The 16,986-nt window shown below is 43.1% G+C and overlaps 1 protein-coding gene and 1 long non-coding RNA gene across 16 annotated transcripts in view; one reads left to right on the top strand and one right to left on the bottom strand.

Moving 5' to 3' along the window:
• LOC27208241 overlaps positions 1-2,568 on the bottom strand; it is a 66,919-nt gene extending 64,351 nt beyond the window's left edge. Inside the window, exon 1 of the long non-coding RNA XR_006541793.1 lies at positions 2,458-2,568. This is a non-coding gene — a long non-coding RNA (uncharacterized LOC27208241). The remainder of the gene's footprint in view (positions 1-2,457) is intronic.
• The window catches only part of LOC6736448 (titin), a 114,616-nt gene that overhangs the window by 67,421 nt on the left and 30,209 nt on the right, over positions 1-16,986 (top strand). For 11 of the 15 annotated variants that reach the window (XM_044923058.1, XM_044923059.1, XM_044923055.1 and 8 more), the window contains one exon: positions 3,253-8,859. The exons of 1 other annotated variant lie outside the window; for it this stretch is intronic. In XM_044923058.1, the coding sequence (XP_044778993.1) occupies positions 3,253-8,859 (5,607 nt within the window). Of the gene's footprint in view, positions 1-801; positions 907-979; positions 2,041-2,255; positions 2,317-2,517; positions 2,815-3,252; positions 8,860-8,918; positions 10,468-16,986 lie in introns of those variants that run through there. 3 more of the 15 variants (XM_044923067.1, XM_044923065.1, XM_044923064.1) reach the window with 3 other exon arrangements.

Below are 16,986 nucleotides of genomic sequence, written 5' to 3'. Positions count from 1 at the left end.
TGACAGCTCTGTTACCACTGTTATGTGTATATGTGTTTTAATTTCGTGTTTCCAACACACAAATGTCTACTGTGCCTTTGTCTTAAACCACAAAACTACAAAATTCACAAAGTCTGTCCTCTGTCTCCTGTCTTATTCTATTTTCTGTCTCTATTTCGTATTTGTCCATGTATAATACAATGTATCGTACAACAGCAACAAATATTTAAACATGTGAATTGCCCTACCCAAGATATTGTAGCTTTGTGATTGTCTCAGTCCTTTACTGCTCTAAGGCTTGACCCCTTCCCAAACCCAACTACGCCCTTAATGAGTAATATTATCCGAAAAGTAAACGCCAATATAGAACTTATAGTATAAATTTAAATTAATTATCATTCGTATATAAAATGTATCTCTTACAGTATCGATATCTGTATATCATCTACAAGTAATTGGTTTATCGAATTCATAGCGTTTTATTCAAAATTTTAACTAACCCACCATTTTTAAAAAGTGTTCAATCCAACCCAAAGAAATTCTATAACATTCCCAGAACGCTGCTTGCTCTTCAGATCATTTTATTGAAATGAAGCCAATGTTGCATGCATCCAAAAACATTTAAGTGTTACTAATCATAGCATATTTATTTATCACACGACTAAAAACAAACAGACACCAGAAATATGCACTCAAAGTCACACGAAAACCAACATGTTGTAAACCGATCTGTGTAAGTACACAATGTAACCATCCCTACCGCTTTTAGAATCTCCCTTTAGAGTCTAATCTATAGATATTATGCAATCTGTGTGCTTATAGCTGCTAAATGCTCGCCTTCACTACTAAACGAAATGCGTGACTGCCGTGCTGCCTTAGGTGAAACAGCCAAGTTCTCGATACAGTTTGCTGGCAATCCGATACCAGGTATTGTATGCCAAAGAGTTTTAGTGTCGGGACCTGATGTAGCTTGGTTTCGTTTCTAACCCTTTGACTTTAGATATTCAGTGGTATTTCAACAACGTTCAGCTTAGGGCTTCCGAAAAGTATCGCATGGTAGTGCAGGAACAGGAAGCTACGCTAGAAATAATGAAAATAACAAGCGAAGACTGCGGTTACTATAACTGCAAGCTCATCAATGAGATCGGCATGACGATGACTCGGGCCAAGTTCGACATATCATCCACGAGCACCATAGTTGAGGAAACCAAGGCCAAGACTACCGTCAAGAAGAAGTCTGGCAAGAAAAGCATGGTGAAAAGATCCGGCACCTCAGAGTCCCAGAACGTGCAAAAGACAGAAATCCGTATTATTCCAACTAGCGCGGTAGAGACCAGCATGAATGTGATCAAGGTGAAGCAACCCGTATCCATACTCGTAGAAAAGAGCGAAATATCCGAGGTTTTAGTCGTGAAAGATCGCGAAGTTGCCGATGCCGAAGAGCGTAGTAGCCAATTAATTGAAGAAATAGAAGAGGAGGAAGAGATTGAGGAGAAAGTCCAGCATGACGAGGAGGATGAAGTTGAGGTGCAAGTAGAGCAGAAGGAAACATATACGTCTAGCAAGAAAATAGAGATAACTAAAACGGTGGAGCTAATACGCACAAAAATTAGCGAAAAGATCATAACAATTGAAGATGTTCAAGTACTTTCGCACCACGAGGAGGTACAATGGCTGCTCGAGTCCATCGAGGCCGAGTCTTTCGGCCAAATTGGCGAGTCTGCCCTTAGAGATTTGGCCACTATTGGTCTGCTATTGCGCTATGGCTGTGAACACTACGAAATCACATATATGTATGAGCAAAACATATTTATATCGCTGAAGAAGCCAGAGTCCCAATCGGCCCTGGTGCAGCTCGTCGAGCGAGAAGGCCACGAAGAACTGATCTCCCAAATACTGAGCGAGTCTTCCAACGAGGACGAGACCATCCTAGCAGCAACTGTGGGCTTCAAGGCCTTTATACGCATGATTCAGACGTACGAAATCACGATTGAGATCGTCATACGAAAGTTTGTTAGGGAGGACTTCATATCACAGGACTGGAAGATATGTGGAAAGGAGGTTTGAAATTTGTTCAATGTGTTTTTGTTTCGTTTGAAATTTGTTGTGCAGATAGTTGAAATGCTAAAAAAAAACGTTTTAGAATTATTTTTCGTTTCCTTTATGTGGGTTAATTTTCGCATTTCAACTTAATTTTTTGTCGAAAAAAAAAAATGGGCTCATAATTATTTACATATTTTAAACATTTCTATTTAATTTGATGCACTGAAATCTAGAGAATAGTAGAGACTTCGCAAATAATTGAAAGTCACGAGGCCATCACACATGTGAAAATAGGTGAGTGCCAGGAAAATGTTCGGATTTTCCTTAACCTATAGCTGAAATCGATTAGTATAAAGAGACTTTTGTAATACGCATACTGAAAAAAGTTTATATCTATTTCTTTTTTTAATATGTAACTCTGCTTTGTAAACTTACCTACGCTTTTCGCGCCAATCCCAACACATGGCCAATAAAATCCCATAACAAATCCGAAAGAGGAAACATTTGTCGAGGAACGAACGATAATTGTCCAAGAAGGTTTGAATATAAACACAGATGTCCTGTAAAAAAAAACAAACCACCAGTTATATAAATCCCACCAGTAACGATGTACCATCCCACGAACTACTCAACTACAGTCTAATAATATTATTAAAAAATACAAATACAAAAACAATAATAAATATTGTGTATACAAATATAACAATTAAATTTTGTTAAGCCAAACCAAGAAATCATGTGTATATTCTAAAAAGACGCCACCGAATAATAAATATACCCATTAACCGCTAATCACTACCACTAAAAGCTATATCCACCTGGTTTTAACTTCAATATCTTGCTGCTACTTTGTACCATATAAGCTTAACTATTATTGACTATCGCACACTCTAATGCTTTTGCAATATGCATTCACTTTTAAGAGTAGAAGAGCTTTATTCCCTTGCACGCCAAGCTGGACTTCTTTGGATGTAAAATGAGGTAAGGTCTATCTCCCACTTCTGTCTGTTTGAAAATCATTAAAACATCCAACGAAAAATGTATCATTTCTTATCCTATCGTTTTTTGTGCAACTCATTTCGCATTGGCTGTCTCTATTTGACCAGAAATACTAAATGAATGATGCCTGCACGGCTTATAGCTGTTCCACATCATTGTTTTATTGTTGTTATTAACAGAAACACAAAGAGAGGTCGACATTGTCATTGTTTAATTACATTACATTCACAGAAACAGCAACCACTAAAGTGGAAAAACTATTCAAAAAGCAAGAACAAGAACATGTGCAAAGTGTAGAGCAAGAAGTGGAAATTCAGGTTCAGACTAAACAAATTGCGCAAATGAACACTAAAATCAAAAAGCATAAAAAACACAAACAACAAGAACAGGATGTTTCCGAGACAACAATTCAATACGAACAAAAAGAAACACTGGCTCACGAAACAAGCGCGGGATTACCACAGGCAGAAACTCTTGAGCAAATTGAAGAGTCTCTGCCCACATACGAAACACTACCCATACAAAATCTTTCAAAAGACACGCTTGAAACCGTTGCAGTTGCAGTCACCGCAGAACTTTCTACTCCAAAACCAATTGCGGCGCGGGTACAGGAGGAGATTCTACCTGAAAAGGTATTGGCCATCAATGAGGAGGTGTTACCGCTCGATGAGTTTGCCCTACGAAAAGAATCTCCCAGACCCGAAGAAAACAAGCTTACCGAAAATATGGAGGTAAGGCTAAAGCATTCCCTTAATGTCTCACAAGCAAAGACGGCTGAGTCTTCAAAGGAATTGCCTTCCAAAATACCGAAATCCGTGAAAGCCCAGCGAAAGATGAAAGAGTCACGCTCCTTGTTGGTTGAAGCTCCGAACGCCGAAGAAGCTATCGAGGATCTGAAGCCACTGAAGGCCGTTTCGCAGAAGGTACATGGCGACATATTATTCTCGCATGAGATAACCGAGGAGCAGCACCATGCTCTGGAGACCATTGAGAAGCTAAAACCCACCTCTGCCATTGAGGACACCGTTCAGCAGAAACTACTGAACCAGGAGGAGCTAATTATCGCGGAAGTTTTACCATCCGAAACTCTGGGAAGGGATGTCACTGACTTTAGGCCACCGGGAGAAACTATTTTGCCTCGACTTACCCCCAACATGAGTCTTTACATTACCGAGTGCCAGCCGGAGGACTCTATAGGCGAGATGCAACAAGCTGCTAAAGAACGTATGGAGACACCTGCGCTGTCGGTAACGGAATCGAAGGCAGTTGGTGGACAAGAACTAGAAGTTTTGGAGAGCGTCGACCATATCCCATTAATAACCCAGCCGACTAAGGGCTTAGCTGATTATACCATTAAAGCCGAGGAGGTTCCCGTTCAAGTGCACGAAATTACCACTTTTGATAGTTTGGAAAGAGAAACGGTGTCCAAGACACAGACTGCCAAAAGTAATGCATTGGAATTATTCGAGTTAGCTGAGGGTCTAGTCAGTATCACCGCTGATTCTCATAGTCCAATAGCCGAGGATTTGCCTATTTTTGAGAAAGATGTAAAGGAAGCCACTATAGATATGCAAATGCAGCACCACGTAACAACTTTCGAAACAGTTTCCAATGAAAATGCTGTTAAGGACGTGACAGCAGCTGATACCCCGAAAATGGCCGAGGGCACGTTGGGGCAATCAAGTGCGTTAACTATTGGGGAAACGCAGCAGATGAACCTTGTAGAAACGGCAGTTGAGCTTATCGAACCAAATGTAGAATCAACAAAACCAGCTAAGGGCGCCTTAACAGAGGCATATGGCACAGCCGAGAGTAACGAAGAGACGCTCCTCGAATCACTCGGTTTGGTACCAGACGATAATCGCAAAACAGAACAAGGAAAAGTAAATATTAGCGAAGGGGAGTATGTGGCAAAAGTTCAGACCACGACGGTGACTGACACTGAGGAAGAATTTGTTTCCGTAGCTCCAAAACTGGTAGATGCCAAATTCGATTTCGTCGAGCAATCTGCGTTGCAGATTAAAGAGAACACGACAGTGGAGAAAGAGGAAATTCTATCTCCCAATATAGAACAGGCACCTCAGTTAGCTATATCAAATATGTTTCCTGCTGAGTTAAAGGTTACAAGCATATACGAAGTTCAACCAGGTGCGACATCAAGTAATATTATTACGGAGGAAACAAAGTCTGTATCAGCTAAGCAAGTCTTCGAGACGATGTCGATTGGAGTTACTAGTAAGCCAGCTATGTTAGAGAGTACTAGTCACATTGATGCCTTTCAACATCCTGAGTTCAGAACGGGTGACACAGTTCTAGATGAAAACCAACAACCTTTGGAAGTAACAAACGTGCAGATAACCGAGTCAAGTACGGATATTATTGATGTCTTTCCTAATCAAAAGCTTACTAAAGCCGAAGCTGTCACCGATGCATTTAAACATGCTGAGGGCCTAGTTGTACTTTCGATGGAGTCGACAATCGATAAAACCGAAGATACCAAACCGACGGCGGTAATTGCAGATATAAGCATGCATGAACAATTTGGAACAGATGTTAGAGAACAGGAGCCGCTAGAAAGTACTCAAACACGCACGGAGGATCTAAAGCCTCAGACACAAACACCAGAAAGCCAGTTTGGATTGCTGCAACCTCTGGAAACCAGCTCATGTGTTACCTTAGAGGGAGAAAGCATTCTATCAGTTAAAGAACCCCATTCTAAACAAAGCGCTGCCATTGGAACTTCGTCAGCTCTGCAAGTGGCCAACATCATGAGGCCCCAGCATATGGAATCTTTGGAGAGGCTAGATGAACAGAAGGTGCCTAATTATCAGGCAAATGTTAATATTGGGGAAATCACTTTACCAAACGTTGAGAAAATCGCTTCGTTTGATGTTCTAAGCGATTTGGATACACCAGATTACAATAAATCATCTATAAGTCGTGTGCAGTTAATTGAAGGCACAACATCGTTAAAAACGACTACAGCTGTTGTAAGTGAAAGTACAGAAGAATTAAAGGACCTAAACATTACTCAGCCTGTTCATATTAGGCCAAAGCCTTATGAATCTGATCAGAAAATCTCCATTTCCGAGCAGACAAATGTTCTTGAACATGTTTCGAGCCTGAGCCCAGTATTACCCACATTGGAAACGATCCAATCTTCAATAAACAGTTTACACGAGATAAATGTAAGAGAGACTGATATTTTAGAGAAAGAGGAGTCCCTGAAAGATGTTGATCAAATAAGTGGCCGTCTGGCTAAAATTGTTTTGGACTGCACGTCGGGCATCGCACAAGTTCGACAAGAAGAAACACTCGAGCATGAGGAGGACCTTACATCTCCCTCAGTTCTGCCAGAGAAGGCAATACCTGCTTCTTCAGAGTTGCTTCGGTTGCCTCTAACTGAATACGTGCAAGAACAACAAGGTACCGGTGACATGGTGGATTTCAAAGTTTCAAACAAATGTGCGTCTCCTAAAATTGATCACTTATATGAAACAAAGTCATCTGAAATGATTGTGTACGACTCTTCGACAAATTCAGTTGATTCCGAGTTCCCAGCTGGTATAGTGCCTCAAAAATCTCTGGTTCCCTATCGGCATACAATGGTGACAGAAAACGTTGCTTTTCATGCATCTGAAAATTTAGAAATCTTATCTGCCGGTCAACAAATTGCAACAAATGTGCAGGATAGCCTTAGTCAATCGATAATCGCACAGGACCAAACTACATTTGAGTCTGAACAAAATCTGGGTCTAGAAACTACCCCCACCCAAAAATCCAAACTTCTGAAGGATGACCGAAATCTTTATGCTAAGCTCGTGGACGAAGCAACAGTTTATGAAGCCATGGGACAGGAGCAAAAAGTTAATAAATATAACATACAACAAGCGGAGATCACTCACGATCTACCTCAAGTCTATGCAACCGATCTCCAACAGACTTTTGAGGCTGAAAAAGAGATTAAAAGTCCTGAGCAATCTTATGTGGCAGCAACAATTGATATTATTCCATCGCGGCTTGGTTTAGCGATGACTACAAAGACGCACCCTGTTGAAGGAATCGATGTCCTGTTAAGTTCGCCTCCAAAGCCAACGCTTGTCCAGACAAACTATGAAGAAACAAAGCATCATGTACATGTCAGAGAAACTCAAGCGATAGAGGAATCCGGAGAACTCATAGATGGACGATTACTTCCAGTTTCTGCTGTCGAGTCGATAGACATTACGTTTAAGGTGACATCAGATTCTCATCAACCACCAGTTTTCGATAAGGAGTTGTCAATACCGACTGTATCCCCTTTGGAGGCCAGAGCAAAACCATCTTTAAATCTACTTCAAGGCGCCACCACATTCGATGTCATTCCCTTAGAATCATCTGTACTTATAAAAGATACGCATGTCGCTGGGCAGAAGGCGCAACAAGAGTATGTCGCTCAGGTGGAGTCAAATAAAGTTCACGTTCAAATGGATAACCTAGTTATGGATAAAGAAGATATTTTTGAAAATGACAAAATGGAGAATTTTTGTAAACCAATTACTGAAGGCACTCAGCGGGAAACAGTTGTTATCGAAGTGGTGCCAATAGATAATGTGGGTGGTATTCATTTAGCCCCACAGCCATCTACATTCTTAGCCACTTTCACGCCTACCGATATATTAAATCAATCGCACGTTATAGATACACAAGTTCCCTTAGAAATGGAAAGTGAAGCTCAAGCTGCTTACGACAACATTGCCCAAGCTAGGATTAAGTCAGCTGAAGCCCACGTACATACAAACGTGTCTGAGGTTAATGCTTACGAACAAACTAAAGCAATTCAAAATCAAAGCAAGCAGGGCTTATTTGCTAATGTATCGGAGGATTCTGATTCGAGCAAAGCTTATTTAACAACAATACAATCGACATTCTTAAAAGAGGACATCCTACCCAAGCCTAACATTCTCCAGGATACAGCTCAAGCTGCTAATGTTGAACTTCAATCCTTGGTAACCGAGGAAGTTGTGAGCGTTAGCTCTATCCAAGAAACATATGAACTTCAAATTCCACTGACTGAAACAGCTAACTTAACTCAGCAAACTCCACAGAATTCTGTAAATGTTTGTCAGCAACTTGCTTATGAACAAACTCCTGATATTGCGTTTGAGCCGCACGCATTAACACGAGCAACTACTAGTTCTGTAACGACATTTCTTAAGCCAGCCGAAAATGCAACCGTTAATATTTATGAAAACATTGAAGGGCATGGTGATTTTAAGCCGGAAACTGTAAACCTGCGTTCAAATTCAAATTTAGATTCTGAGTTAGTGGTTTCGGTAGTACAAGAGGTGACATCGGTACCATCTTTAGGCAGCCTTGCAACGGTCAAACCCCAGGAGTTAAAAGCAGTTCCAGTTACAAAATCATCCAAAAACTTTGCTTACAGCGAGGAAGAGGAAAGCCCATATGTACAGATTACTGTAGAGGAAGCTAAATTGGTTAACACTCGGGCAGGCGTAGAAGAAAACAAAATATCAGTCACAACAGAACAACCCAACACGTGTATTGCCGCATCGATTCAAATGTCAACCATAAGAGAAGAAAAATTAGAAAATGCTTTACAAACTTCACAATTTGCACCAGAGTCGATCCTTAAAATTTCACCACAGATTTCCCCAAATGCACACTTTGAAACCAGAACACACGAAGAGGCTTATTCAACGACCACTGAGTCACTAGTAACAACACACGCTTTAAGAGATGACATTAATAGTTCTCGAAAAAAAGTAATGCAGGATGTTCAAAAGTATAAACATTTTGCGACAAAGAGCTTAGACAAAACGGTAAAAGTGGACACGGGTAAGTATATAATTAGGTTTTATTTAGTTAGTTAAAAAAAGGCGTATTACTTTCACTAGCACCGTCCCTTCGAACCCAAAGCACATATTACACAAAACAAAGCAATGCCACAATAGCAATACAATACAATATACTAAATGCACACTTTTTTACACAGATACAAATCAAGCCACAGACACAACACACATAAAACAAAAAACACCAACACAAATACTAGCATCCAGCACGAATCAAATCACAGAATCGCCTGAAATTATAAAAACTATTGAAACAATATCTGAAGACGGCTCCCCGAAAAACAAGGTGATTCGAACTCGTTTGATAAAAAAGGTTAAGGGTAATAAACAAGAAGTCACAAAGATTGAAACCGTCGAGGAGGACGACAAGCAACCCGAAACAACGGTTACTGTTGAAGAACTTCCGTTTGAAGAAGAGAAACCTGAGGAAATTCAAGAGCTTCCAGAGGAGGTTCGCGTGGTCGAAACCATAACGGAAGATGGCAAGCCTAAGAAGAAGAAGATCCGTACTCGCGTTATTAAGAAGGTCAAGGGTGACAAGCAAGAAGTCACAAAGATTGAAACCGTCGAGGAGGACGACAAGCAACCCGAAACAACGGTTACTGTTGAAGAACTTCCGTTTGAAGAAGATAAACCTGAGGAAATTCAAGAGCTTCCAGAGGAGGTTCGCGTGGTCGAAACCATAACGGAAGATGGCAAGCCTAAGAAGAAGAAGATCCGTACTCGCGTTATTAAGAAGGTCAAGGGTGACAAGCAAGAAGTCACCAAGATTGAAACCGTCGAGGAGGACGACAAGCAACCTGAAACAACGGTCACTGTTGAAGAACTTCCGTTTGAAGAAGAGAAACCTGAGGAAATTCAAGAGCTTCCAGAGGAGGTTCGCGTGGTCGAAACCATAACGGAAGATGGCAAGCCTAAGAAGAAGAAGATCCGTACTCGCGTTATTAAGAAGGTCAAGGGTGACAAGCAAGAAGTCACAAAGATTGAAACCGTCGAGGAGGACGACAAGCAACCCGAAACAACGGTCACTGTTGAAGAACTTCCGTTTGAAGAAGAGAAACCTGAGGAAATTCAAGAGCTTCCAGAGGAGGTACGCGTGGTCGAAACCATAACGGAAGATGGCAAGCCTAAGAAGAAGAAGATCCGTACTCGCGTTATTAAGAAGGTCATGGGTGACAAGCAAGAAGTCACCAAGATTAAAACCGTCGAGGAGGACGACAAGCAACCCGAAACAACGGTTACTGTTGAAGAACTTCCGTTTGAAGAAGAGAAACCTGAGGAAATTCAAGAGCTTCCAGAGGAGGTTCGCGTGGTCGAAACCATAACGGAAGATGGCAAGCCTAAGAAGAAGAAGATCCGTACTCGCGTTATTAAGAAGGTCAAGGGTGACAAGCAAGAAGTCACTAAGATTGAAACCGTCGAGGAGGACGACAAGCAACCCGAAACAACGGTTACTGTTGAAGAACTTCCGTTTGAAGAAGAGAAACCTGAGGAAATTCAAGAGCTTCCAGAGGAGATTCGTGTGGTCGAAACCATAACGGAAGATGGCAAGCCTAAGAAGAAGAAGATCCGTACTCGCGTTATTAAGAAGGTCAAGGGTGACAAGCAAGAAGTCACTAAGATTGAAACCGTCGAGGAGGACGACAAGCAACCCGAAACAACGGTTACTGTTGAAGAACTTCCGTTTGAAGAAGAGAAGCCTGAGGAAATTCAAGAGCTTCCAGAGGAGGTTCGCGTGGTCGAAACCATAACGGAAGATGGCAAGCCTAAGAAGAAGAAGATCCGTACTCGCCTTATTAAGAAGGTCAAGGGTGACAAGCAAGAAGTCACAAAGATTGAAACCGTCGAGGAGGACGACAAGCAACCCGAAACAACGGTTACTGTTGAAGAACTTCCGTTTGAAGAAGAGAAACCTGAGGAAATTCAAGAGCTTCCAGAGGAGGTTCGCGTGGTCGAAACCATAACGGAAGATGGCAAGCCTAAGAAGAAGAAGATCCGTACTCGCGTTATTAAGAAGGTCAAGGGTGACAAGCAAGAAGTCACCAAGATTAAAACCGTCGAGGAGGACGACAAGCAACCTGAAACAACGGTCACTGTTGAAGAACTTCCGTTTGAAGAAGAGAAACCTGAGGAAATTCAAGAGCTTCCAGAGGAGGTTCGCGTGGTCGAAACCATAACGGAAGATGGCAAGCCTAAGAAGAAGAAGATCCGTACTCGCGTTATTAAGAAGGTCAAGGGTGACAAGCAAGAAGTCACAAAGATTGAAACCGTCGAGGAGGACGACAAGCAACCCGAAACAACGGTTACTGTTGAAGAACTTCCGTTTGAAGAAGAGAAACCTGAGGAAATTCAAGAGCTTCCAGAGGAGATTCGTGTGGTCGAAACCATAACGGAAGGTGGCAAGCCTAAGAAGAAGAAGATCCGTACTCGCGTTATTAAGAAGGTCAAGGGTGACAAGCAAGAAGTAACTAAGATTGAAACCGTCGAGGAGGACGACAAGCAACCCGAAACAACGGTTACTGTTGAAGAACTTCCGTTTGAAGAAGAGAAACCTGAGGAAATTCAAGAGCTTCCAGAGGAGGTTCGTGTGGTCGAAACCATAACGGAAGATGGCAAACCTAAGAAGAAGAAGATCCGTACTCGCGTTATTAAGAAGGTCAAGGGTGACAAGCAAGAAGTCACCAAGATTGAAACCGTCGAGGAGGACGACATGCAACCCGAAACAACGGTTACTGTTGAAGAACTTCCGTTTGAAGAAGAGAAACCTGAGGAAATTCAAGAGCTTCCAGAGGAGATTCGTGTGGTCGAAACCATAACGGAAGATGGCAAGCCTAAGAAGAAGAAGATCCGTACTCGCGTTATTAAGAAGGTCAAGGGTGACAAGCAAGAAGTCACCAAGATTGAAACCGTCGAGGAGGACGACAGGCAACCCGAAACAACGGTTACTGTTGAAGAACTTCCGTTTGAAGAAGAAAAGCCTGAGGAAATTCAAGAGCTTCCAGAGGAGGTTCGCGTGGTCGAAACCATAACGGAAGATGGCAAACCTAAGAAGAAGAAGATCCGTACTCGCGTTATTAAGAAGGTCAAGGGTGACAAGCAAGAAGTCACTAAGATTGAAACCGTCGAGGAGGACGACAAGCAACCCGAAACAACGGTTACTGTTGAAGAACTTCCGTTTGAAGAAGAGAAACCTGAGGAAATTCAAGAGCTTCCAGAGGAGATTCGTGTGGTCGAAACCATAACGGAAGATGGCAAGCCTAAGAAGAAGAAGATCCGTACTCGCGTTATTAAGAAGGTCAAGGGTGACAAGCAAGAAGTCACTAAGATTGAAACCGTCGAGGAGGACGACCAGCAACCCGAAACAACGGTTACTGTTGAAGAACTTCCGTTTGAAGAAGAGAAGCCTGAGGAAATTCAAGAGCTTCCAGAGGAGGTTCGCGTGGTCGAAACCATAACGGAAGATGGCAAGCCTAAGAAGAAGAAGATCCGTACTCGCCTTATTAAGAAGGTCAAGGGTGACAAGCAAGAAGTCACAAAGATTGAAACCGTCGAGGAGGACGACAAGCAACCCGAAACAACGGTTACTGTTGAAGAACTTCCGTTTGAAGAAGAGAAACCTGAGGAAATTCAAGAGCTTCCAGAGGAGGTTCGCGTGGTCGAAACCATAACGGAAGATGGCAAGCCTAAGAAGAAGAAGATCCGTACTCGCGTTATTAAGAAGGTCAAGGGTGACAAGCAAGAAGTCACAAAGATTGAAACCGTCGAGGAGGACGACAATCAACCTGAAACAACGGTCACTGTTGAAGAACTTCCGTTTGAAGAAGAAAAGCCTGAGGAAATTCAAGAGCTTCCAGAGGAGGTTCGCGTGGTCGAAACCATATCGGAAGATGGCAAACCTAAGAAGAAGAAGATCCGTACTCGCGTTATTAAGAAGGTCAAAGGTGACAAGCAAGAAGTCACTAAGATTGAAACCGTCGAGGAGGACGACAAGCAACCCGAAACAACGGTTACTGTTGAAGAACTTCCGTTTGAAGAAGAGAAACCTGAGGAAATTCAAGAGCTTCCAGAGGAGATTCGTGTGGTCGAAACCATAACGGAAGATGGCAAGCCTAAGAAGAAGAAGATCCGTACTCGCGTTATTAAGAAGGTCAAGGGTGACAAGCAAGAAGTCACTAAGATTGAAACCGTCGAGGAGGACGACAAGCAACCCGAAACAACGGTTACTGTTGCAGAACTTCCGTTTGAAGAAGAGAAGCCTGAGGAAATTCAAGAGCTTCCAGAGGAGGTTCGCGTGGTCGAAACCATAACGGAAGATGGCAAGCCTAAGAAGAAGAAGATCCGTACTCGCGTTATTAAGAAGGTCAAGGGTGACAAGCAAGAAGTCACAAAGATTGAAACCGTCGAGGAGGACGACAAGCAACCTGAAACAACGGTCACTGTTGAAGAACTTCCGTTTGAAGAAGAGAAACCTGAGGAAATTCAAGAGCTTCCAGAGGAGGTTCGCGTGGTCGAAACAGTAGCGGAAGATGGCAAGCCTAAGAAGAAGAAGATCCGTACTCGCGTTATTAAGAAGGTCAAGGGTGACAAGCAAGAAGTCACCAAGATTGAAACCGTCGAGGAGGACGACAAGCAACCTGAAACAACGGTCACTGTTGAAGAACTTCCGTTTGAAGAAGAGAAGCCTGAGGAAATTCAAGAGCTTCCAGAGGAGGTACGCGTGGTCGAAACCATAACGGAAGATGGCAAGCCTAAGAAGAAGAAGATCCGTACTCGCCTTATTAAGAAGGTCAAGGGTGACAAGCAAGAAGTTACAAAGATTGAAACCGTCGAGGAGGACGACAAGCAACCCGAAACAACGGTTACTGTTGAAGAACTTCCGTTTAAAGAAGAGAAACCTGAGGAAATTCAAGAGCTTCCAGAGGAGATTCGTGTGGTCGAAACCATAACGGAAGATGGCAAGCTTAAGAAGAAGAAGATCCGTACTCGCGTTATTAAGAAGGTCAAGGGTGACAAGCAAGAAGTCACCAAGATTGAAACCGTCGAGGAGGACGACAGGCAACCCGAAACAACGGTTACTGTTGAAGAACTTCCGTTTGAAGAAGAAAAGCCTGAGGAAATTCAAGAGCTTCCAGAGGAGATACGCGTGGTCGAAACCATAACGGAAGATGGCAAGCCTAAGAAGAAGAAGATCCGTACTCGCGTTATTAAGAAGGTCAAGGGTGACAAGCAAGAAGTCACAAAGATTGAAAGCGTCGAGGAGGACGACAAGCAACCCGAAACAACGGTTACTGTTGAAGAGCTTCCGTTTGAAGAAGAGAAACCTGAGGAAATTCTAGAGCTTCCAGAGGAGGTTCGCGTGGTCGAAACCATAACGGAAGATGGCAAGCCTAAGAAGAAGAAGATCCGTACTCGCGTTATTAAGAAGGTCAAGGGTGACAAGCAAGAAGTCACCAAGATTGAAACCGTCGAGGAGGACGACAAGCAACCAGAAACAACGGTTACTGTTGAAGAACTTCCGTTTGAAGATGAGAAACCTGAGGAAATTCAAGAGCTTCCAGAGGAGGTTCGCGTGGTCGAAACCATAACGGAAGATGGCAAGCCTAAGAAGAAGAAGATCCGTACTCGCGTTATTAAGAAGGTCAAGGGTGACAAGCAAGAAGTCACCAAGATTGAAACCGTCGAGGAGGACGACATGCAACCTGAAACAACGGTTACTGTTGAAGAACTTCCGTTTGAAGAAGAGAAACCTGAGGAAATTCAAGAGCTTCCAGAGGAGATTCGTGTGGTCGAAACCATAACGGAAGATGGCAAGCCTAAGAAGAAGAAGATCCGTACTCGCGTTATTAAGAAGGTCAAGGGTGACAAGCAAGAAGTCACCAAGATTGAAACCGTCGAGGAGGACGACAGGCAACCCGAAACAACGGTTACTGTTGAAGAACTTCCGTTTGAAGAAGAAAAGCCTGAGGAAATTCAAGAGCTTCCAGAGGAGGTTCGCGTGGTCGAAACCATAACGGAAGATGGCAAACCTAAGAAGAAGAAGATCCGTACTCGCGTTATTAAGAAGGTCAAGGGTGACAAGCAAGAAGTCACCAAGATTGAAACCGTCGAGGAGGACGACATGCAACCCGAAACAACGGTTACTGTTGAAGAACTTCCGTTTGAAGAAGAGAAACCTGAGGAAATTCAAGAGCTTCCAGAGGAGATTCGTGTGGTCGAAACCATAACGGAAGATGGCAAGCCTAAGAAGAAGAAGATCCGTACTCGCGTTATTAAGAAGGTCAAGGGTGACAAGCAAGAAGTCACCAAGATTGAAACCGTCGAGGAGGACGACAGGCAACCCGAAACAACGGTTACTGTTGAAGAACTTCCGTTTGAAGAAGAAAAGCCTGAGGAAATTCAAGAGCTTCCAGAGGAGGTTCGCGTGGTCGAAACCATAACGGAAGATGGCAAACCTAAGAAGAAGAAGATCCGTACTCGCGTTATTAAGAAGGTCAAGGGTGACAAGCAAGAAGTCACTAAGATTGAAACCGTCGAGGAGGACGACAAGCAACCCGAAACAACGGTTACTGTTGAAGAACTTCCGTTTGAAGAAGAGAAACCTGAGGAAATTCAAGAGCTTCCAGAGGAGGTTCGCGTGGTCGAAACCATAACGGAAGATGGCAAGCCTAAGAAGAAGAAAATCCGTACTCGAGTTATTAAGAAGGTCAAGGGTGACAAGCAAGAAGTCACCAAGATTGAAACCGTCGAGGAGGACGACATGCAACCCGAAACAACGGTTTCTGTTGAAGAACTTCCGTTTGAAGAAGAGAAACCTGAGGAAATTCAAGAGCTTCCAGAGGAGATTCGTGTGGTCGAAACCATAACAGAAGATGGCAAGCCTAAGAAGAAGAAGATCCGTACTCGCGTTATTAAGAAGGTCAAGGGTGACAAGCAAGAAGTCACCAAGATTGAAACCGTCGAGGAGGACGACAGGCAACCCGAAACAACGGTTACTGTTGAAGAACTTCCGTTTGAAGAAGAAAAGCCTGAGGAAATTCAAGAGCTTCCAGAGGAGGTTCGCGTGGTCGAAACCATAACGGAAGATGGCAAACCTAAGAAGAAGATCCGTACTCGCGTTATTAAGAAGGTCAAGGGTGACAAGCAAGAAGTCACTAAGATTGAAACCGTCGAGGAGGACGACATGCAACCCGAAACAACGGTTAGTATTGAAGAACTTCCGTTTGAAGAAGAGAAACCTGAGGAAATTCAAGAGCTTCCAGAGGAGATTCGTGTGGTCGAAACCATAACGGAAGATGGCAAGCCTAAGAAGAAGAAGATCCGTACTCGCGTTATTAAGAAGGTCAAGGGTGACAAGCAAGAAGTCACCAAGATTGAAACCGTCGAGGAGGACGACAGGCTACCCGAAACAACGGTTACTGTTGAAGAACTTCCGTTTGAAGAAGAAAAGCCTGAGGAAATTCAAGAGCTTCCAGAGGAGGTTCGCGTGGTCGAAACCATAACGGAAGATGGCAAACCTAAGAAGAAGAAGATCCGTACTCGCGTTATTAAGAAGGTCAAGGGTGACAAGCAAGAAGTCACCAAGATTGAAACCGTCGAGGAGGACGACATGCAACCCGAAACAACGGTTACTGTTGAAGAACTTCCGTTTGAAGAAGAGAAACCTGAGGAAATTCAAGAGCTTCCAGAGGAGATTCGTGTGGTCGAAACCATAACGGAAGATGGCAAGCCTAAGAAGAAGAAGATCCGTACTCGCGTTATTAAGAAGGTCAAGGGTGACAAGCAAGAAGTCACCAAGATTGAAACCGTCGAGGAGGACGACATGCAACCCGAAACAACGGTTACTGTTGAAGAACTTCCGTTTGAAGAAGAGAAACCTGAGGAAATTCAAGAGCTTCCAGAGGAGGTTCGTGTGGTCGAAACCATAACGGAAGATGGCAAGCCTAAGAAGAAGAAGATCCGTACTCGCGTTATTAAGAAGGTCAAGGGTGACAAGCAAGAAGTCACCAAGATTGAAACCGTCGAGGAGGACGACATGCAACCCGAAACAACGGTTACTGTTGAAGAACTTCCGTTTGAAGAAGAGAAACCTGAGGAAATTCAAGAGCTTCCA

This window comes from Drosophila simulans, chromosome 3L, assembly GCF_016746395.2.
Source record: "Drosophila simulans strain w501 chromosome 3L, Prin_Dsim_3.1, whole genome shotgun sequence".
NCBI classification, from domain to species: Eukaryota; Metazoa; Arthropoda; class Insecta; order Diptera; family Drosophilidae; genus Drosophila; species Drosophila simulans.
This window is presented reverse-complemented; position numbering and strand designations above follow the sequence as displayed.